Source organism: Nicrophorus vespilloides, unplaced genomic scaffold, assembly GCF_001412225.1.
Source record: "Nicrophorus vespilloides isolate i.1.1-1 unplaced genomic scaffold, Nicve_v1.0, whole genome shotgun sequence".
Taxonomy (NCBI): Eukaryota; Metazoa; Arthropoda; class Insecta; order Coleoptera; family Silphidae; genus Nicrophorus; species Nicrophorus vespilloides.
Window position 1 is genome coordinate 7,319 of NW_017096487.1, and position 18,585 is coordinate 25,903.

General features: G+C 39.2%; 1 protein-coding gene and 1 long non-coding RNA gene across 4 annotated transcripts in view; both read left to right on the forward strand.

The window, feature by feature from the left end:
- Positions 1-17,555, forward strand: part of LOC108557137 (proto-oncogene tyrosine-protein kinase ROS) — an 18,725-nt gene extending 1,170 nt beyond the window's left edge. Inside the window, exons 2-19 of one of the 3 annotated variants that reach the window (XM_017913541.1) lie at positions 3,088-3,135; positions 8,359-8,418; positions 8,492-8,815; positions 8,884-9,123; positions 9,587-9,728; positions 10,088-10,718; positions 10,775-11,615; positions 11,673-11,862; positions 11,927-12,247; positions 12,305-12,489; positions 12,548-12,916; positions 12,973-13,442; positions 13,600-15,188; positions 15,251-15,993; positions 16,055-16,485; positions 16,546-16,700; positions 16,847-16,903; positions 16,980-17,555. In XM_017913541.1, coding sequence (XP_017769030.1) covers positions 3,088-3,135; positions 8,359-8,418; positions 8,492-8,815; positions 8,884-9,123; positions 9,587-9,728; positions 10,088-10,718; positions 10,775-11,615; positions 11,673-11,862; positions 11,927-12,247; positions 12,305-12,489; positions 12,548-12,916; positions 12,973-13,442; positions 13,600-15,188; positions 15,251-15,993; positions 16,055-16,485; positions 16,546-16,700; positions 16,847-16,903; positions 16,980-17,308 — 7,125 coding nt within the window. In that variant the 3' untranslated portion in view covers positions 17,309-17,555. The remainder of the gene's footprint in view (positions 1-3,087; positions 3,136-8,358; positions 8,419-8,491; positions 8,816-8,883; positions 9,124-9,586; positions 9,729-10,087; positions 10,719-10,774; positions 11,616-11,672; positions 11,863-11,926; positions 12,248-12,304; positions 12,490-12,547; positions 12,917-12,972; positions 13,443-13,599; positions 15,189-15,250; positions 15,994-16,054; positions 16,486-16,545; positions 16,701-16,846; positions 16,904-16,979) is intronic. The other 2 variants (XM_017913543.1, XM_017913542.1) reach the window with 2 other exon arrangements.
- Positions 17,556-18,176: 621 nt separating this feature from the next.
- LOC108557136 lies at positions 18,177-18,406 on the forward strand. The gene is made up of 2 exons (XR_001890849.1): positions 18,177-18,263; positions 18,330-18,406. It is a non-coding gene; the product is annotated as an uncharacterized LOC108557136 (long non-coding RNA).
- The last annotated feature ends 179 nt before the right edge of the window (positions 18,407-18,585 follow it).

Genomic DNA, 18,585 nt, shown 5'->3' on the forward strand with positions numbered 1-18,585 from the left:
TCAGTGGAATTGCTTTCTTAAATGCGATAAGCGTTGCGTATGGTTAGTGTAATTTGATTATGTTAAGTTGGTCAATGGCAACCCGAAACAATTGATCAATTCAATGACGAAGCCAACCAATTCGATTTCAATTATCATCTCGCGACAATAAACAATTAACATTAATCCTCTTCAATATTGAACAATCCAATTGTACGGAAGCGTTGAGAAATTTGAATAGTTACTTTTAATTATCTAAAGTTGCCGCGTTCGGTAATAAACTCAGTAAATTATCGGTGATGTCAGTGACTTTTTGTTATGTAAAGTTGATAATATTATAATGTAAATGTCATTATTAATATTATTAAATAAATTAATTCAATATAAATAATCGTTATAAAAGAAACAAGAAAAATTGATTTATATTGTTGATAATTAATTTAAATTATTTAAAGTTTCACAAAAACAGTAATTTTGAAAAGACAATTGTTTGGAAGCGTTGAGAAATTTATTTATACTCACATTTAGTTACTTTTAATTATCTAAAGTTGCCGCGTTGGGTAATAAACTCAGTAAATTATCGGTGATGTCAGTGACTTTTTGTTACGTAAAGTTGATAATATTATATTGTAAATGTCATTATTAATAACATTAAATAAATTAATTCAATAGAAATAATCGTTATAAAAGAAACAACAAAAATTGATTTATATTATTGATAATTAATTTAAATTATTTAAAGTTTCACAAAAAAAATAATTTTGAAAAGACAATTGTTTGGAAGCGTTGAGAAATTTATTTATACTCACATTTAGTTACTTTTAATTATCTAAAGTTGAGGCGTTCAGTAATAAACTCATGAAATTATCGGTGATGTCAGTGACTTTTTGTTATGTAAAGTTGATAATATTATATTGTAAATGTCATTATTAATATTATTAAATAAATTAATTCAATATAAATTATCATTATAAAAGAAACAAGAAAAAATGATTTATATTATTGATATTTAAAATTATTTAAAGTTTCACAAAAAAAATTGGAAAGACGGTAATTTTTGAATATCTAAAGTTGCCGGTGAACCAACAACAAAACTCTAGTTTTTTTTTTCCTTAACAGTGACTTTTCATTATCTAATGTCGCCCTGATAACAAACAAAATGTTGTCTGGAAATAAAATCGAAATTCACTTTTTTCTTTTGGTAACCAAGGTAATTTAAGGGTTGCTAACGTAATCAAAGAATTTGTAAACACTTTGCGTTAATCGGCTACCGCTTAAGAGGAGAAAAAAACAGAAGAACGTCTGCCTTGTTTCAGAGATTGTTTAGGATTTAAAGTCACCGTTGTTTTCAAGTGCATCGGCCTTCCCTTCGCTTTCAACGATGGAAGACTTTGATAAACATGAGGAGGACAGTGAATGAGACACGCACAGATGTCGGAGTTAATTTGCGCGAATTAAATTCAAAGAAAGAATCTTTCTGGACCAGTGTTTTCTACGCTCCCTGAACTATATCTTATTTCTTTTCATTATTGCTTTGACCGATGACCGCAGATCTGAATGTTATTAATAACATCTCGCTTCTAGTTGGCGATAAAGCCCGAAAATTATCCGTCTTTCAACTGTCTCTCAACGTGTTTACCCCCATTTCTATGTCATCATTGACAGCAATCCCTTTCAAACAAAAAGCGTTGACATGACAACGAAATAAATTTAAAAAAAAATGAATAGCGAAACAACACTGTTTGTTGTTGGAATCGGGAGATCCTTGAGCTTCTTTCTCATTGTGCGTGTGTCTGTTTACGTTTCGGCTGTAGCATTAAAAAGGATGTTAATATTCATGCATTCTATATGTAACGCAGCGAAGCGCGCGTTTTCCCACATGTATTAAATGGTAATAATGTAAATATATGAACTAGAGTAATTCCACTATAAAACGATACAGAGGCTTCGATGCAGAACGCGTTTCCGTTAAACGGATAATTCCGGTTTATGAAGGGATTTCAGGAAATAATTTCACGCAACGAATACAGAAAAAAAAAAAGTTACGTGAATATAAGAAAAAAGGGTCAGCACCACTGACTGTGTGGGATCGGATGTTAGGTGAAATGAGGAAGTGGCCGAACCCTTGATCGCTCAAGTGTGCCATGAAAGAAACAAGCGAAGAAACCAGAAGCAAGTGTGTCAGGTGGTTTGTGCATACAAGTGCACGTTGTTTACGTTCCCATGACAACATCCAGCAGAAAAGTCAAGTGTTATTGTTAGCGAACACAGCTACATCTTTTATTTTTTAATATCATTAATATTTAATAAATTTTAATATTAATTTCTCAATATTATAACAATATTAAATTCCAATTTGAATAGATAATTTAATTTAAAAACGTTTTCTCATATTTTTTCTAATATAAAACAAACAGTGATATTTAGTTGTTTTAAGTTGTCATTGTGTAATGACAATAAACGCTTATTTTCCTATTCAACATGTTACAAAAAGATCGAATCGTGTTTACATTTTTAACTCGTATTTTGCGCACTGATTGTTTATTCATTAAAATCGAACAATTCATCTAAATTATGTCTATAAATTAAATCGAAAACTTTTCATTATCTAATGTTTGTCATCGATTTTCGTTGTAAAACAAAAATATTACTAAAAGAATCGGTGACTTTTATTTATCTTAAGTTGACAACAAAAAAAAAAACAAAGTAGTGTGCAATTAAGGGTGAGTGTCAAAATTAATAATAATTTACTTTTATCGCAATAAATTTCGTTATATTAATTATAATTTAATTGAAATTGATTATTATTAATTATTCATTTCAATTACGCTAATTTCCAACGTTGTTTATACTTGAATTATTATTAATAATCGCAATTAATATTAACCTTACATTTAGTTATTTCAGGATTGTCATTTACGCGAAAAACACGAAAGTTACTAAAAACATACATTTTGTTATTTAAAGTTGTCGCTTTAATCAATGCGTTGATATTGGTACCAAATGTTACCAAATAAATAAGCCTACCTATTTTTTTTTAATTATTAAGTTAATTTTATTTTAAATATCAAATTGTAATTGATTTTATTGTTGTTGTTATTGTTTCAGAACCACACGGATGGACATTGCGACGACGCTTGTGGAGGCACCGCTTTGGTGAGTCTTGCGCAAATTTAAATTTACACCCGAAAATTTCTATTTATTTCGAATTGAACGCGACACGATGTAAATACGAGCGTAATTTCGCCAATTGCGCGGGCTGTAAGTGACATTTGCTCCACTTCGTGCCACTAAATTGAATAGAGTGGGTTGTTGTAGCCTCGTATATAACAATAACACTTCTCTCTCTCTTAGTTACCAGCTTTAACATCATACAGATTTCTCTCTTTTTTTTGCTTCTTCTGTTGTTTCAATTCGCTACTGGTAACTGGATTTACTTTGTGGAGAGAGCAGAGCGTAAATCAATTCCGGAGGCGACAAACAAACAAAAACAGTAATTTATTTATTACTGCTTGTGTGCATGTTTTCCATGTCGTCAGGTCAGTCGGAGAGAGATCCGAGCATCAGACACGTTACTAAATATACACACTACAGCGAGATGAATATAAGAGGCGACCTTAGAGTGACCCAAAGCGCCTCCAGTCGCTGATAACAAATTCAATCCTTCTTTTTTTTGTTTGTTTGTTTCTTTGACGAATTTTCCTTCCACATACAAAACAATGCTCAACCAGAGTTTCTCAACCGTTTTAACTCTTTACAAGGCCAACCGCGATGGTTATCTTTAAAACGGAAAATCGTCAATCTTTTCTGGAAAATCAGTTTAATTATATCGGCGAGGGAAGGAAATGAATGTTTGGATTGATGGGACGAGGTGAAAGAAAGGTTTTTGTAGGTGGGCGCGCGAGAGCGGAAGCGGATCTCTGCATCGCCGCATCTATGCAATACGCTTTATACGAGAATAACTACAGGGATGGAGACAATTAAAATGCGATGTGAATGAATTGAACATAAAAAAAAGCAGTGCAAATCGATGTTCGTGTCTGCATTCTCACAACTATCGAGTGTCCATGCGGATATTTACGTATTGTTTTTTTTTTTTAAATTTTTACATGAGAGAGAAATCTGCATTTAATTGGTTTCACGTTACTGATACCTTGCGTATAGATTTATCTTGTAGAATTCATTTAAATTTATTAATGTTTATATACAAACTATTTTCTCCGGTATTTTCTCTAAACGACGTTTGTTTTTCGAAAATTGCATAAACTTTTCCTGAAATTGCACGATGGTGTTTGCGCTATTCGCGATAACAGAATACGCAAATACATTACTTATTTGTATTATGTGTGTGTGCAGTGTATGAATATTATTAATCAATTAGCCAAGGCAGGCTTCGAGGAGAAAGACAACACAAAAAACAAATGAAATCGAAAACATATCAATCAAAGGGAGAGTAGGCCTCGAATCTCCATTTTTTTTTTTTTAAATTTGTTCTTGTAACAGAAACGAAAACAAGTGAATTTTGTTTCGTAAGAAGAAGTCAGTTGTCGCATGGAACAGAAGAGGCTAATGTAGATTTAATGGGCTATGATGATAAATCATTCCATTAGCAAATGCAGCAGACACCCCCTATATGGTAATGGTGGTTGGTAAACACGCTGCAAGCGCCAGACAACGAGGACCAGACTCTCTATATTTTTTTTCTCTTTCGGAAAAGTCAAGAGTGCAGAAGAGATAAAACAAAACGACGAACGAGAAACAGGAGCACAGATAAAAAACCGATCGACCGTTATATTTGTTTATTCCTTAAATGTCGTATTTGAAAGTGTAAGAAACGCGACTCGAAAAACTCTTACATAACCCGGCAATGAATCGGACAAAAACAACAATTAACAACAAACGCTATCTTCGATCGATATTAATTAATACGATCTTTCCGTTTCGCCACTCGGATTAATTTCTAAATGTACCGAAAACTAAACAACAACAACAACAACAATACCATAACAACTCCATGGTAACCAATCAATTTGTTTAAATGGTGGTTGCTAAGCAACAGAACAACGCACTGACTGAGCTCTGCTGATTATCGCAATCGCGATGTAATTAAAATGCAATGGTATTTTCTGCTACATTAAGCATTAACGCTTTTACTATATAGAGAGAAAGATATAGATGCACGTTTCTATTTGCATATAATAATAATAATGTATCTATTGAAGAAGCGAAAAAATAACAGCAAGTTGAAGAAGAAATAACGAGCGAATGCATATAAATCTGTAACCTCTGTAGACTTCCAGTTTATCGCGCATACTAAATATAGCGGGGTCGTAAAAAATGCACCACTTTGTAGCTCGATTGCATCATTAAAAATAGTTACTTAATGTTGCCTTTATTTACTTATTTTTACCGAACTTTACCACTTAACGAAAAGTTCTTTGTATTTCACTCCTAAATGTATATACACAATTATCAATTTGAATGAATTTGAATTTAATTTATGTATTTTGAAATTGAAGCTAAATCTATGTACAATTAATAATTTGTAATTAACATTTTGTTTACTGGTTGATCTTGAAACAATTAAACGAAAAGTTGGAAACTTTCAATTGGATTGCGCGAAAAATAGAAATAGTGGGCTAATTGAAATGTTCCCATTTGCGGCGATGAGCGTTTCATTAATTGCCCCCAATTAATTCGTCTCTCATTGAGCAAGCTCGGATCACGGAGAAAAACAACAAAAAAAAAACAGACGCTCAATTGTTTGGAGTCGTAAGCAAACGCGATTGATTTGAGTCTAAAAAAAAATATTTTTTCACCTCTTATCGGCGCTAAAAGGAATTTCAGCGATTTTTCAGCGGCACGTGTGTCGCCTTTCCCAAAAAAAAAGAAGGAAAATGGAATGTTTAGGATGGAATAGAGAGAGAGAATAGAAAGGAATAAACAAAATGCATATAGTGCTAGTGAGCGGGAGGATGTATGGACTATAAATAAATGCGTATGGAAATGGGACCTAATTGAATACTATATAGTACGGACGAATTGGATAATTGATATTAATTGCGGCCGATGGATGGATGGATGGAAGTGCGCTCGTTGGGTGCCTCCGATGTATTATAAATGCCGTGAGAACAACCCCGACTCGTTTGTTTTGCTTCTTTTTTTTTTTGTTTGAATTTGCCATGGAAACGTCCGTAGAATCACCATGGTTACTACGATAATTGGAGGGTTTTGTTAAATATTATTATTATTTAGTTTTCTTTTATTTTGTGATGGTGATGATGATGATGATGATGATAATTTTCCAAGAAGGAAGTCGGTAATTAGGAGGCGCGCAGCAATGATTAACCAGCATGAGCCCTCTCTGCGAGGGTTGATTCCGAGGTTATCTCGCTCTCTCAAATCTCGTCTTTATCTTCTTTCTCTCTACATCTATCTATCTATCTAAATGTATATATTTATATAATGAATAGGTTTTGTAACTGACGCAATAATTTGGTGAGACAATGTTTGTTGGAGTGAAGTCGAGTATATAGTAGTATAGAGCAGAGAGTGGACAGCAGCAGCAGCAGCAGTAGTTGCCTAATTCCCCACTTCCTCATTAACTTGCACCGTTTTTCAAGTAATATTAATCAACCATCAACGCCGTTCAACTGCAGGTTATTCCCAACCCTAGTTGGCAGCGCAACAAACGAGCATCGACAACACCCCACTCGCAACCAATCAACGTTATTAAAAAAAAACAAAAATATGATGCGTGCATAGATTACAACCGATATTTACATTTTCGTAAATTGGCCGCAATTAACATTAAGTAGCTTAGAGTGTAGATGTGCGTGTGAACTTTGCCTAATCGATTCATTCATTCATTCATTAATTAACTTTCCCTGGACAATTGACGCGCTCGGCTGATTTCATTAGCTCTCGTAAAGTAAACAAATATCCGCTCTTTTGTTTCTGGTATTTCCGTTGCACCAATCATCGCGATTCTCGTGAAACAATTGCATTTCGAGTGCCTGCATATTTGCATCATTCGGCAATTGTTTCTTAGTCATAACACGCTCCGTTTTTAAGAAGGCAGAAGATTAAGTAAACACACATGTTCGTTAGTTATAAATTAAAGCAACTTCAGTTTTATTTAGATTTAATTAAGTTATTATAGTTTTAGCTTTTATTTCATCAATTTATGTATATATGCAATTGATAGCTAGATTTCTATGATTGTTATCAAACGAGTTAATTAAGTTGTGAATTTGCAATCAATTACGTAGATACTAATTTGATGTGCGTTTGCTACTGTTGTTGTTGTTTTTGCCTCTTCTGAATGTTCGATTTTGTTATTTTTCTGCACCGATTGCGGCAGGGATTTTAAAGTGGAAAGGTCAATAATAAACGTTAATTGCGATGCGGACGCGATGGATCAGTAAATGGAATTGTGTCCCGAGGACGAGAGGCGCGCGCAATACCGAAACACGAAATTATTGTCCCATCTTCTCGCATCAACAATTCGTGCTCACATCCAACTGTTGTTTCAATGATGATGATATTTATATTTGTAAATAAGCCCTAATTGAGTTTTAACACGAAGAGGGAAGCGAATTACATGTATTGGGAGCACGACACGGGGCGCCCACTTCTTCTTATCCTCACGAGAGACGGAACAAATGAATATCATCATCATCGTCGTCGTCGTTGCCTGCTGCTGCGTTTATTTTGTCGTGTGCTACAAGGAATTACCGAATTCCTTACCGAGTAGTTAGTGAACGACGAGGAAGAGAGCGGCGGAAGTACGCTAATGCCATCAAAATAAAAACGCCGACTAATTTTCCCTTAAAAAGCGCACTTTTTTTTTCCTTCAATTAGATCTCTGCTTGTTAAAGACACTTAACGTTGATTATACACATTTTTTTTTCTTCTTCTTCCTTTCATCAACGTTTTCTCGTGTTCAAAATGAATGTAATTATACAAATTACGTACAATCCATACTTCACGTACTATCAAATATAATTAGTGTATTCAATACTCGCATTGTCTTAAGTAATACGAGTAAAGTCACCTTTTCAATGCTAATAATCTTTAATTGATTCCATGAAATACACGTCAACTTTTATAACAGTTTTCGCATGAATATGTGGATAGTTTTAAAATTAAAGACAAAAACTATAACTTTTCCAATGAGCTAACTTTCGTCCTTGTAGTTGGCGCGGTATATAAGTTATCGAAGTTAAGCATTTGAATTAATAGAGAATGCGAATGGTTACGTGAGTTTCGGGTGCGTCGAACTGCAAGAAGATATATATTAATTTTAGTCAGGAAACTTCAAAGAGATTTTTATATTTAAATTGTGTTGCATAATGGTAATTTTGTGTCTATTTCCAGTGCGAGGAAGGATGCACGCTTTGGAGACCCGCTCTGGACGGTTCCTGTCAGTCTGTATGCGTGAGTATTCTTTTAACATTTCTTTTAACATGAAGACGACAGATCGTTATTAATTAATTTTTGGTTTCTTCAGCAAAATGGAAGTACCGATGGAATTCTCTCCTCGAAGGAATTGTACTGCATCATCGGCTGCAACAACGCCGTGACTAGGTACTACTTCCAGTTGAGGTTCAGCTTGGGTACACCGCCGCCTCCAGCTCTCGTCGCCGACAGTTTAACATCGACGAGTCTTCGCCTGGAATGGAACTTTCCGAGGGCGCAGCAGGCCGGGCTCAAGTACTTCCTGCAGTGGCACTACGAGGAACACGCCGGCGACTGGCAGTACTGCAGGAATCAGAGCTGGGGACCGCAGCATACCGTCGCCGTGGACAACCTGCAGCCCTACACCAAGTACAGGGTGAGTTTGTGAAAGGTTACTACATTGTTCTCTTGATCATATTGATTGATGATTGTTTTGCGTTTCAGTTCAGGGTGGCTCTGATCCTTTCGAATCTGACGGAACCGATAGTGTCGCCGCCGAGCGTCGTCATCAGCACCAGGCCTGGGGGTGTCCCGGCGTCGCCACCTTCGATAGTGCGTGCGGTACCTGTCGATTCTACACGCATCAGCGTGAGCTGGGAACCCGGCCCCTTCCTGCACGGACCCCTCCTTTCCTATGTGCTCAGAATCACTGACAACCAACCCCATGGTTATTCCGCCCTCAAGGTGCGCCCACCTACAAAATATTCGATTGTTTTATCTCTATCTCTCTTTCTCTCACTCTCTAAAACCAATTGTTTTACTTCTTCGTTTTCTCTTATAAATAACAATTGCAACCAGTAGATACCACAGCGATGTTTGGTGGTGGTTGATTTATCCACACAAGAAAAAACCTTCTTTCCTCTCTATCCACCTCTGTTTGTGTTTTGTTTTTGCACTGTATGTCGTCTTCTCCACTCACACGTCTTTTCTTCTTCTTCAAAAAAAAAAAAAGTGGTGATCATCACCAGAAGAAGATTTGACCTCTTGTTTCGTTTTCGCCGCACGCTTTGCACCTCTCACATCTTTCGTGCTTTATTTATTTTTACATTTCTTAAAATTTGCATGAGTTCTAAATTGCGCTTTGATTTCTATTTTTTTCTGCTTCTTCAATCTTATTCATTATTGTTATTTTAATTGCAAACTATAGGATTTATCCGCGGAGAACAATTTCTACATGCTGAGGAATCTGATGCCCGAGAAGAACTACACCATTTCCATAAGCATGAGGAACGAAGTCGGGCCGGGACCTTCGGCGAATGTTTCCATATCAACGCCAACAGAACCAAAAGGTATTTATTATCACTTTAATTATTGAATGCAAACACTATAGTTGTATAATAATTAATGATGATGCGGTAATAATTGTAAACAAAGATATTGAATTGTTCGGAAATATGGATGATGAACCGTGGGATCAACGATCTGAGTGTACTAAAATATCAATCATTATAATTGCTAGAGTGAGAGTGTGTGCGCTCCCGTTTCAGTTATTTCATTTATTTATCCGTTCATTCATGCCACTAGATTGTATTTTTTCATATATATATATTTCTTTTCTCTTCGTCAATCGTCGATCCCATAAATCATCCACAAACGCCAATAATAAACTAGATAGTATTTAATATGCTTCTGTTAACATGCTTTTTAGCTGCAAAAGATTCGGAGAAATTGGTGCTCATTCTCGGAGCCCATCACGTCGTCATCGAGCAGGGAACTCACATGCTGGACGAGCCGATCATCCTGTACAACACCAACGAGTTCATCACCGGTTTAGCCATCTACGTCAGTAGGTGTCTTCTCTTCGTCGCCGATTCCGCGCGATACGTGCGGCGAATGTCGCTGGGGAATTACGCGACACATTCGAACATCGTTCCCATTCTGTCCCCTTGGCAGATCAACTTTATTCCGTTGGATTTGTCGATGGATTGGTTGAATGAGCATTTGTATATTCTCGGGGAGGTCACGCACCAGGCCAAGGTTTGGCAGATCGCCAGGTGCGACATAGACGGTGGAGGTTTGACTGTTGCCGTTGCTGGATTAAGGGTGAAGCCGCACCATATCGAAGTTGATCCATACAATGGTTATCTGTTTTGGGTGACTACAAACGGACTTTATAGGCTGGATCTCGCCGACATAAGCAACGGTATCAAGCACGACGTTAAACCGGAACTCATACTTGCTGAGAGCAATCTGGGTGCCTTCACCATAGATCACACCAACTTCAGTCTTCTGGTAGCAGATCAGAACAATAATACTGTGTATTCAGTCTCATTGGACGGGTAAGAATCATCATTCAAAGTTTAGATTTAAAATTAATTTGAATTGAAATTTGTAGGAAAGAAGTGTCCAATATGAGGCCTCAAATAACAACGCCGCGTCTTCAGAAGGTCGTTTCCATAGCTTCAGCCAACAAGAAATTCTACTGGACGGACGGTGTTGAAGTGATCTACGAGGAAGATCATCTCCTCTCCAACAGAAGCCTGTACTTTCACAACTCTTATCCACTGCAACTCTCCAAGTCCTACACTAAAGTTTTAGTGAATCTGTCCAGTTCTCAACCGGTTCCTGTTCCCGTGAATCCACCCACTTCGGTGCAAGCAATCTTCGGTCGGGACATCGCCAAAACCACCTGGTTACCACCGCATTTGCTGGGAGCGCAAGGAAAAGGCACCTGGCAAAATTGGTCCTACGAGATATCCATCAGAGATCTGCGCACTCAGGAAATCAGAAGAATTCGCGACATTAACTCGACATCATATACCATAAGGAATCTGCGAGAAGATACCGAGTACGTTATTAAATGTGCAGCGTATACGGATTTCGGGAAAGGACCCTGGTCCACGGAATTCGTGGGGAGGACGCTGAGGATCAAAGGCGGCGCTGGAAACCATCCGGTGATTCTTTGGTCCGCCGTGGATGGACTGTTAAAATCGGATGCGAGCGGCGAAAATGTCGAGACGGTCATCCACAAAACTCTGATGAGCGATTACGATGACATCAAGGATATTGCTTGGTACATGGATCAGCTCTTTCTGGTGACAAACACATCGCAGATTGTTTGGTACAATATGACTTCGCACAAGCACGGAACCTTGGCCGACATCGATTCGGTGGGGAGCATCTCCATAGATTGGATCGGGAAGAAGCTGTACTGGTCCAGTCCCAAGCAGAAGCTGGTAAATCTACACTCAAATTTATTTTGATTCATTGAATTAATTATGTTAATTTCTTAGATAATCCGTGGTAATTTGCTCGGAGGTCATCAAGAGCCTTTACCTATCGTCACTTCTGCCAAAGAACTGAACGTCGACTCTTTGAAAGCCTACATGTATTGGTCCACCGGACATACCGTTGAGTGCGCTCACCTCAATGGGGCAGATCGAATAATCTATCATGAATCGCAGTTATTTTCTGGAAATTTAGGTAAAATTGCATACCACAATTACAATTAGGAATTATGTATAATGAATTTGTTTACATTTTGCAGTTATGGGTCTGACTTTGGATATGGATCATCAGGACGTTTATTGGATAGTGCGAGGTTCGGATGGGTCGAATCTCTACAGGGCTCCCATGGCCGGATCAAAGTTTATAACAAAACCCACGTCGGAGAGGATATCTAGTCTTCAAAAACCCAGCATGCGCGGTCCTCTGTGCTACTTCAACAACCGCCTCATCTGGTTGCAAGATGATAAAAGCGCCGTCATCAGCGACCTCAAAGGCAAATATGCTGCAAGCATCAGCGCCGAGAGTTTATCCGGACTTAACATGATCTACATCATGGATAGTTCGCAACAAATAACACCAAGTAAATACTTGATTATCTAATGTTATCGGATGGAATTGAACGTTAATTTTATTGCAGACGCTACCAAGTTTTCTTCTATGAAGGGAATCTCGGTGATCCCGGAACAAATCGAGAGGAGTTCCGTGCAGGTCTCCGGCAGCTGGGATTACTTCAACATCACCTGGAAACCCGTGCAAAGAGTGAATTATGGAATCGTCTTTTATGAGATAAAAGTCGATACACAATTACGAAACGATTCGATTGTAATTATTCCCTTTCTTTAACTTTGTTTTGTTGATGGTTAACTTTTGCTGTTTGCAGTTTTCAACGACTTATCCAAGCATCAAGTACATGCACCGAGTGAAACCGTACAGTTTGATGCACGTTTCTTTAAGAGCATTGACTTATTGGGGAGCCTCGACGTTAGTCAAAGTGAAGATCCACTCTCCGCCTTCAACCCCTTCTGCACCGAAGAATCCTCGAGCTTTCGTTGTCCACGAGCACAGCAGTGAAAGTATAAATGTTACACTGAGATGGGATTCGCCTGAAAATCCGAACGGAGTACTCGAGGGTTACAAAATAACCTGGTGGAGTCTCAGCAAGAAGACTGCAGAATCTTTGATCCTCGAAGCTGGAGACAAAGAATACGTCTTCGACAACCTGCTCAACAGCGAGTTCTACTACTTCCAAGTAATTATCGATCGCTTCCACTTGAAAGCAATTATTAATTACTAATTTTTGTGCAGATACAAGCCTTTACGAATATCGGCGATGGAGAAATCTCCTCTACTTTGGAAGTCGACACCAGCGAAGAATCTCCGATTCCCACGCTCCTCATAGCCACGAGCGACTCAATCTTCATCCAGGACATAGACACCAAGTTGAATTACAGCCTGCTGCAAGGCATCAGCACTCCAATGGTTATCGGTTATCTTCTTAAAGAGCGCAAGATCTTCTGGATCAACGACATGCAGGAGCTTTTAATGTTCAATCTGGCTACGTTGAATCGCAGCAAAATCTTCGACATCAACGGCAAACCCATCGGATTAACAATCGATTGGTTGGAGAGGAGTCTGTATTACGTGCAGAAGGACGAGTCGAACACTTTCGTGTACAAGCTTGATCTCAACCACATGGAGAAGGGCGTCGTCAAGAGCAAGCAGATCTTCCGCACGCCCAAATCCATCGTAAAACTGGAGATTTCACCATTTACAAGGTAAAACAAAGATTGATTTATATTTTGTTTTGAAAGTTGGTTAATTGTATAATGTTTATAATGTCTTTTGCTGACTTTATAATGTTCGGATTTCGTAAGTAATCTTCACTGTTTGTTGTAACTGAAGAAACGAATACATTTTTTTTTCTCTGTTTAGGAAGTTGTATTGGATCGAAGAGGACTCTGGTATGTCTGTATTGATGCAGATCAACAGCGACGGTTCCGAGATGGCCCCGTTCTTCGGAAATCCTTTGGATGAATGCGACTGTCCGAACCATCCGCAAATCGAACGCACCTTCACTTTGGACCATTCCAGACCAGATAAACCATCTCTAATATTCATTAATAAATATGCGAAACGCGTCTTGGCTGCAGATAGAGATGGTTGCAAATGCGAAGAAGTCTATGCAGGTATTGAGGAGCCCGTCGAGACGATTCGCGGGGATTTCGGTAGTTTGTACTGGAAGAACAGAGGACGCGGAGGTCTTTTGAATTCGTGGCGTAACGATGAGGTAATGGTAGAACAAATAGATACGAACGACGTGATGATCTTCGGTTCGCACATGCAGCCTTATCCTAAGCAGGATTGTCTGGTTCCGTTGTTGTCGAAGAACTTAACAGTTGGTTTGGTTAACAAGACTTCGCACACGCTGCGGCTGAAGATGCCCGAAGTCGAGGTCAAAGCAGAATGCGAAGATTATTCTTTGGCGGCGGTGGAGTTCAGGGTGTTTTACATGCCCTACAACGATGAGAATGATCTGAGGTGCGACGAGACGTGCACCCAGGAGCAGACCTTTGAGGATTCTTTGGAGATTGGAAATTTGAGATCGTATTCGCGTTATGTTTTTTCCGTTACCTTAAGCAATTATTATTTGAGCAATGCCAGTGAATTTATCGGACCCGGAGTCGTTTTCCAAACTGCTGCTGGAGCTCCATCACCGCCGAGTGGCGTTCGGGTGACTGTCCTCAATCCTACTCTTCTTCAGCTGAATTGGCTTCCACCTCAAGAAATAAACGGGGATTTCGTATACTACGTTATCCATTGGCAGTACGATGGATCGCATAACGGAATACGGCAGAAAGGAGAGCAAACGATCATGGAAAACGATCTGCAAGGTTCGAAATCGTACACGACTTTCTTGAGAAATCTTACACCCAACGAGACGTATTCTATTTGGGTGCGGGCATACAGCGAGAACAACGAGACGTCGAGCGATAGCGACGTGGTGCAGGAGAAGACTTATCCTGAACCGGAAAACATCTCGCTCGTATCTTCGACATCTTCGCAATTGGTTGTAAGGTGGAACGTCTCCTCGTACATCGATAAATATCAAATGCAGTGTGCGTTGTCCACTTCCAATGAGTGGTTCGATGTTAGCCACGACGAAAACAGCGATCTGGTAACGGTTGGTGGTCTGAAGGCAAAGACTCAGTACAAGTTTAGATTGAATCTGAAGTATCGGAATTACGCGAAGGATTATGTTTGGCCGAAAGATGCACGCTTCATCTTCGATACTCTGGGTGATAGACCGTCTGCTCCTGGAATTCCAGTCATTCAGCAAGTGAAGGAAGTTTACCAGGTGTGGTGGGAGGCGTCCAAAGAGAACGGTGCACCAATCGATTTGTACATGCTTGAAGCGTTGAAGATTCCCGGTTACAGGAGCAAAAGAAGCACCAATAAAACGGCCTGGTTCACCTCCGAGGATGTCCCCGAATTCGACTGGGAACCCCTATACAACGGCACAGGTAAATCTTAAATCCACAACGTCTTCTTCAACAGCGAATTATAACAATTTACTTATTTTCAGATACGTTCTGGAAGATTGTCGGGTTATCGGAAAGCTATCGCTACGCCTTCCGTGTCTCCGCATCAAATCTTTACGGATGGAGCGAGCTGAGCGAGGAGAGCACTCACTTTGATCCGTTGGCTTCGGCGCAGCTGGCAATCCGACAAGACTTCACTTACGTGATAATAGCGGTGTGCGCTTTCGTCGTCGTCATGGTTTCTTGTTTGGTAATTTGCACAAGGATGTGTTGCGTTGGTAACAAGAAGGATCATCAGCAGCAGCAACATCTGCAGAATCAACAGCAACATATTGTAGCTCGAGTCAGGGGATCGGACATGGAACTGGCCACGCTGAGGGAGCTTCCGCGTTTCGGCAACTTTGTCCACAACACTAACGTTCTCTACATCTCCACGCACACGGCGCCCGAAGAGGTGAACCTCTTGCCGCACATCAGACGCGAGCAGATCACGCTGAAAAAGTTTTTGGGTAAAGGCGCGTTCGGCGAGGTGTACGAGGGTAAGGCCAAGGGGCTTTTCGATAACTGCAGCGAAACTAAAGTAGCCGTGAAGACGTTGCCCAAAGGCGCATCGGAGCAAGTGAAATCAGAATTTCTGCAAGAGGCGCACTTGATGAGTCACTTCAAGCACGAGCATATTCTTCAACTGCTGGGCGTCTGCCTCGACAACGATCCTAATTATATAATCATGGAGTTGATGGAAGGCGGAGATCTTCTCTCTTATCTGCATTCATCCAGGAAAATCGGCGTAAGTACATTCAACAATTATGAATTTAGTAGGAATATATTCATTTTGAATTGATTTTCAGGGCCCGGTGGCTTCCTTGAACCTGATGGAGTTGCTCAAAATGTGCATCGACGTAGCCAAGGGTTGCTGCTACCTGGAGGAGATGCACTTCGTTCACAGAGATCTTGCATGTCGTAATTGCCTGGTCTCATCCAACGATCCGGCGGAGAGGATCGTCAAGGTTGGTGACTTCGGTTTGGCGCGGGACATCTACAAGAACGACTACTACAGGAAGGAGGGCGAAGGACTGATGCCCGTACGATGGATGGCGCCCGAATCACTGGTGGACGGCGTCTTCACCTGCCAATCGGACGTGTGGGCGTTCGGGGTTCTCCTCTGGGAGATAATGACTTTAGGGCAAAAACCGTATCCGGCGAGAGGGAACGTGGAGGTTCTGCACTACGTTCGAGGTGGAGGTCGTTTGGGGAAGCCCACCGATTGCCCGGAAACTTTGTAAGCATCAATTGGTTTCAGAGTTCTTAAACAATTTGCTTATTTCGTATTGTATTTCAGGCATTCATTGATGTTGAGCTGCTGGAGCTACGATCCGGAGGGCAGACCCACGTTCAAGTTCTGTTTGGATGAGCTGGAAAAGCTCTACGCACAGAACATGAGCTCGCCGATGACGGGCGCGCACATCGGTCAATACATAAGCACAGTTCCTCAACGTAAGTTTTTTCCCACAATTATATTAATTAACAAATTCATTGAATTTAATTAACACCCAGCATGGGATTGATTGAAACAAGATGATCTATTATTTTCTATTTGCATGAAGCTTAGGGCTAATTGAATGTGGATATGGCTTTTACAGAGTTTGATGGTGTCTCGAATGCGGCATACTTTCAAGATCAAAATCATAATCATTCAGGTATTAACGAATGCACGAATCCGTTGCGAAACGTATGCTAAAAGAAACGAAATGTGTGTGTTTTTGGCTCAATTAGGGACGTCGTGGAGGAGCAACGATGATGAGTCGCTGAAGGAGGCGGCGATGACGACGCCGTTCCTGACCCCACCATCCCCATCGGCGGTGCATTCTCAGCAGACGAACATCCCCAAGTACCTAGAATTGCTGTACGACGGCGAGGATTCCGTCGAAGTCGAGAACGATGGCTACGAAGTGCCCAGGAGGACTGTGGAGGACAGAACGGCGTGTGATAACGAAGTGCTGGTTGTGAACAGAAACAATGACTCGTCTAGTCTACTTAAAGACGTCGGCTACACAAACATGAGTCCTGATCCGCCGATTCAGACGCGACTCGATTCTTCGTAGTTCTTTCTTTGAAATTTATTTCAATCTCTCGTAAGTTGCTCATTAGTACCTGTGTTCATTTAAACCCCCTTGAATATGTCCCTGAAACTGTTTATTTGTTTTACACTTGTTTCTTTTCCTTATATTTTTTTTGTATACCTAACTTTTAGACTTTTTTTTTTAATATTAATTTTTCGTTCATTTTATAAGCCAATCTAGTGTTACGTTTAGTCGTTTAGTAACTGAAGAGTATTAAAAGAATAACAAAAAAAAGATATTTATATGCAAATATACAAATATATATATATGTACTAGTACTTCATTTGTTCGTTTTATTCTTAAGAAAAGTTTTAAAAACGTGAAAGTTTTTCAAATTTGAATGAAATCAACAGTTGCACCATCTCGTAACCAATCGCTGAACTAATCTAACATTCATCATCGATCTATATACATAGATAAGAAAAAACCCAAATATTAAATAATTTATTACTATTATTATTTACTAATTACTATTTCTTTATTTAATAAACCTAAATAAATCTAAGCTTAGATTAAATGGATTCTCTCCATTCGTAGGCAACCTAATTAACACATGGTTATATCTGTTTTACCCCCCTGTTTGCATCAGTGTTGTTGCCCCCCCACCCCATCCCCTTATAGGTTAGCAATTAATTGCATTAATCTGAAAACGCGGCGACGATGAAAGAAAGAAAACAAAAAAAAAAACTTTCTTGGAACACCCTGTATAGTAATTGTGTATTTGTTCGGTCGCGCCATCTACTCAAATCTTGCTGAACTTGCTGGTGGGTAGGCAACCCGTTTAACGTTTGATTCGATTGAACACGCGCCATCTGTTGGTCTCTACAGAATAAAAATAGTTACGTCGATGTTAAGATGTAAACAAAGCGAAGAGGAGAAGAGTTCAAGTTCATCGAGGGAAATAGTGCTTAATTTGCAGTTTTTGGATTAGGAACAAGTAAGAAATTTGACCATATGGTGTTTTTTTGTTAATCATTACTGCTCTATTTCTACCATCTTTTAGGTACTTCTTATTGATTTCATGTGCGTTTCAAAAGTTGCCACGGATTGATTGTTATGATGCAGACGACCATATATCCACATGGTCTTAATTCTGGATTGGGTTGTGTTTTTTGTTTTTGAATGGTGGTAATTTGTTTCAATGGATTTGTCGTGGAGATTAGTTTAACAATTTTGCTCTCACCCTTTCGGTACTTTCGACATCTTCAACAAACTTTCGCACTTTGTAAACACACAAACTTATATAATGGTAAACAACA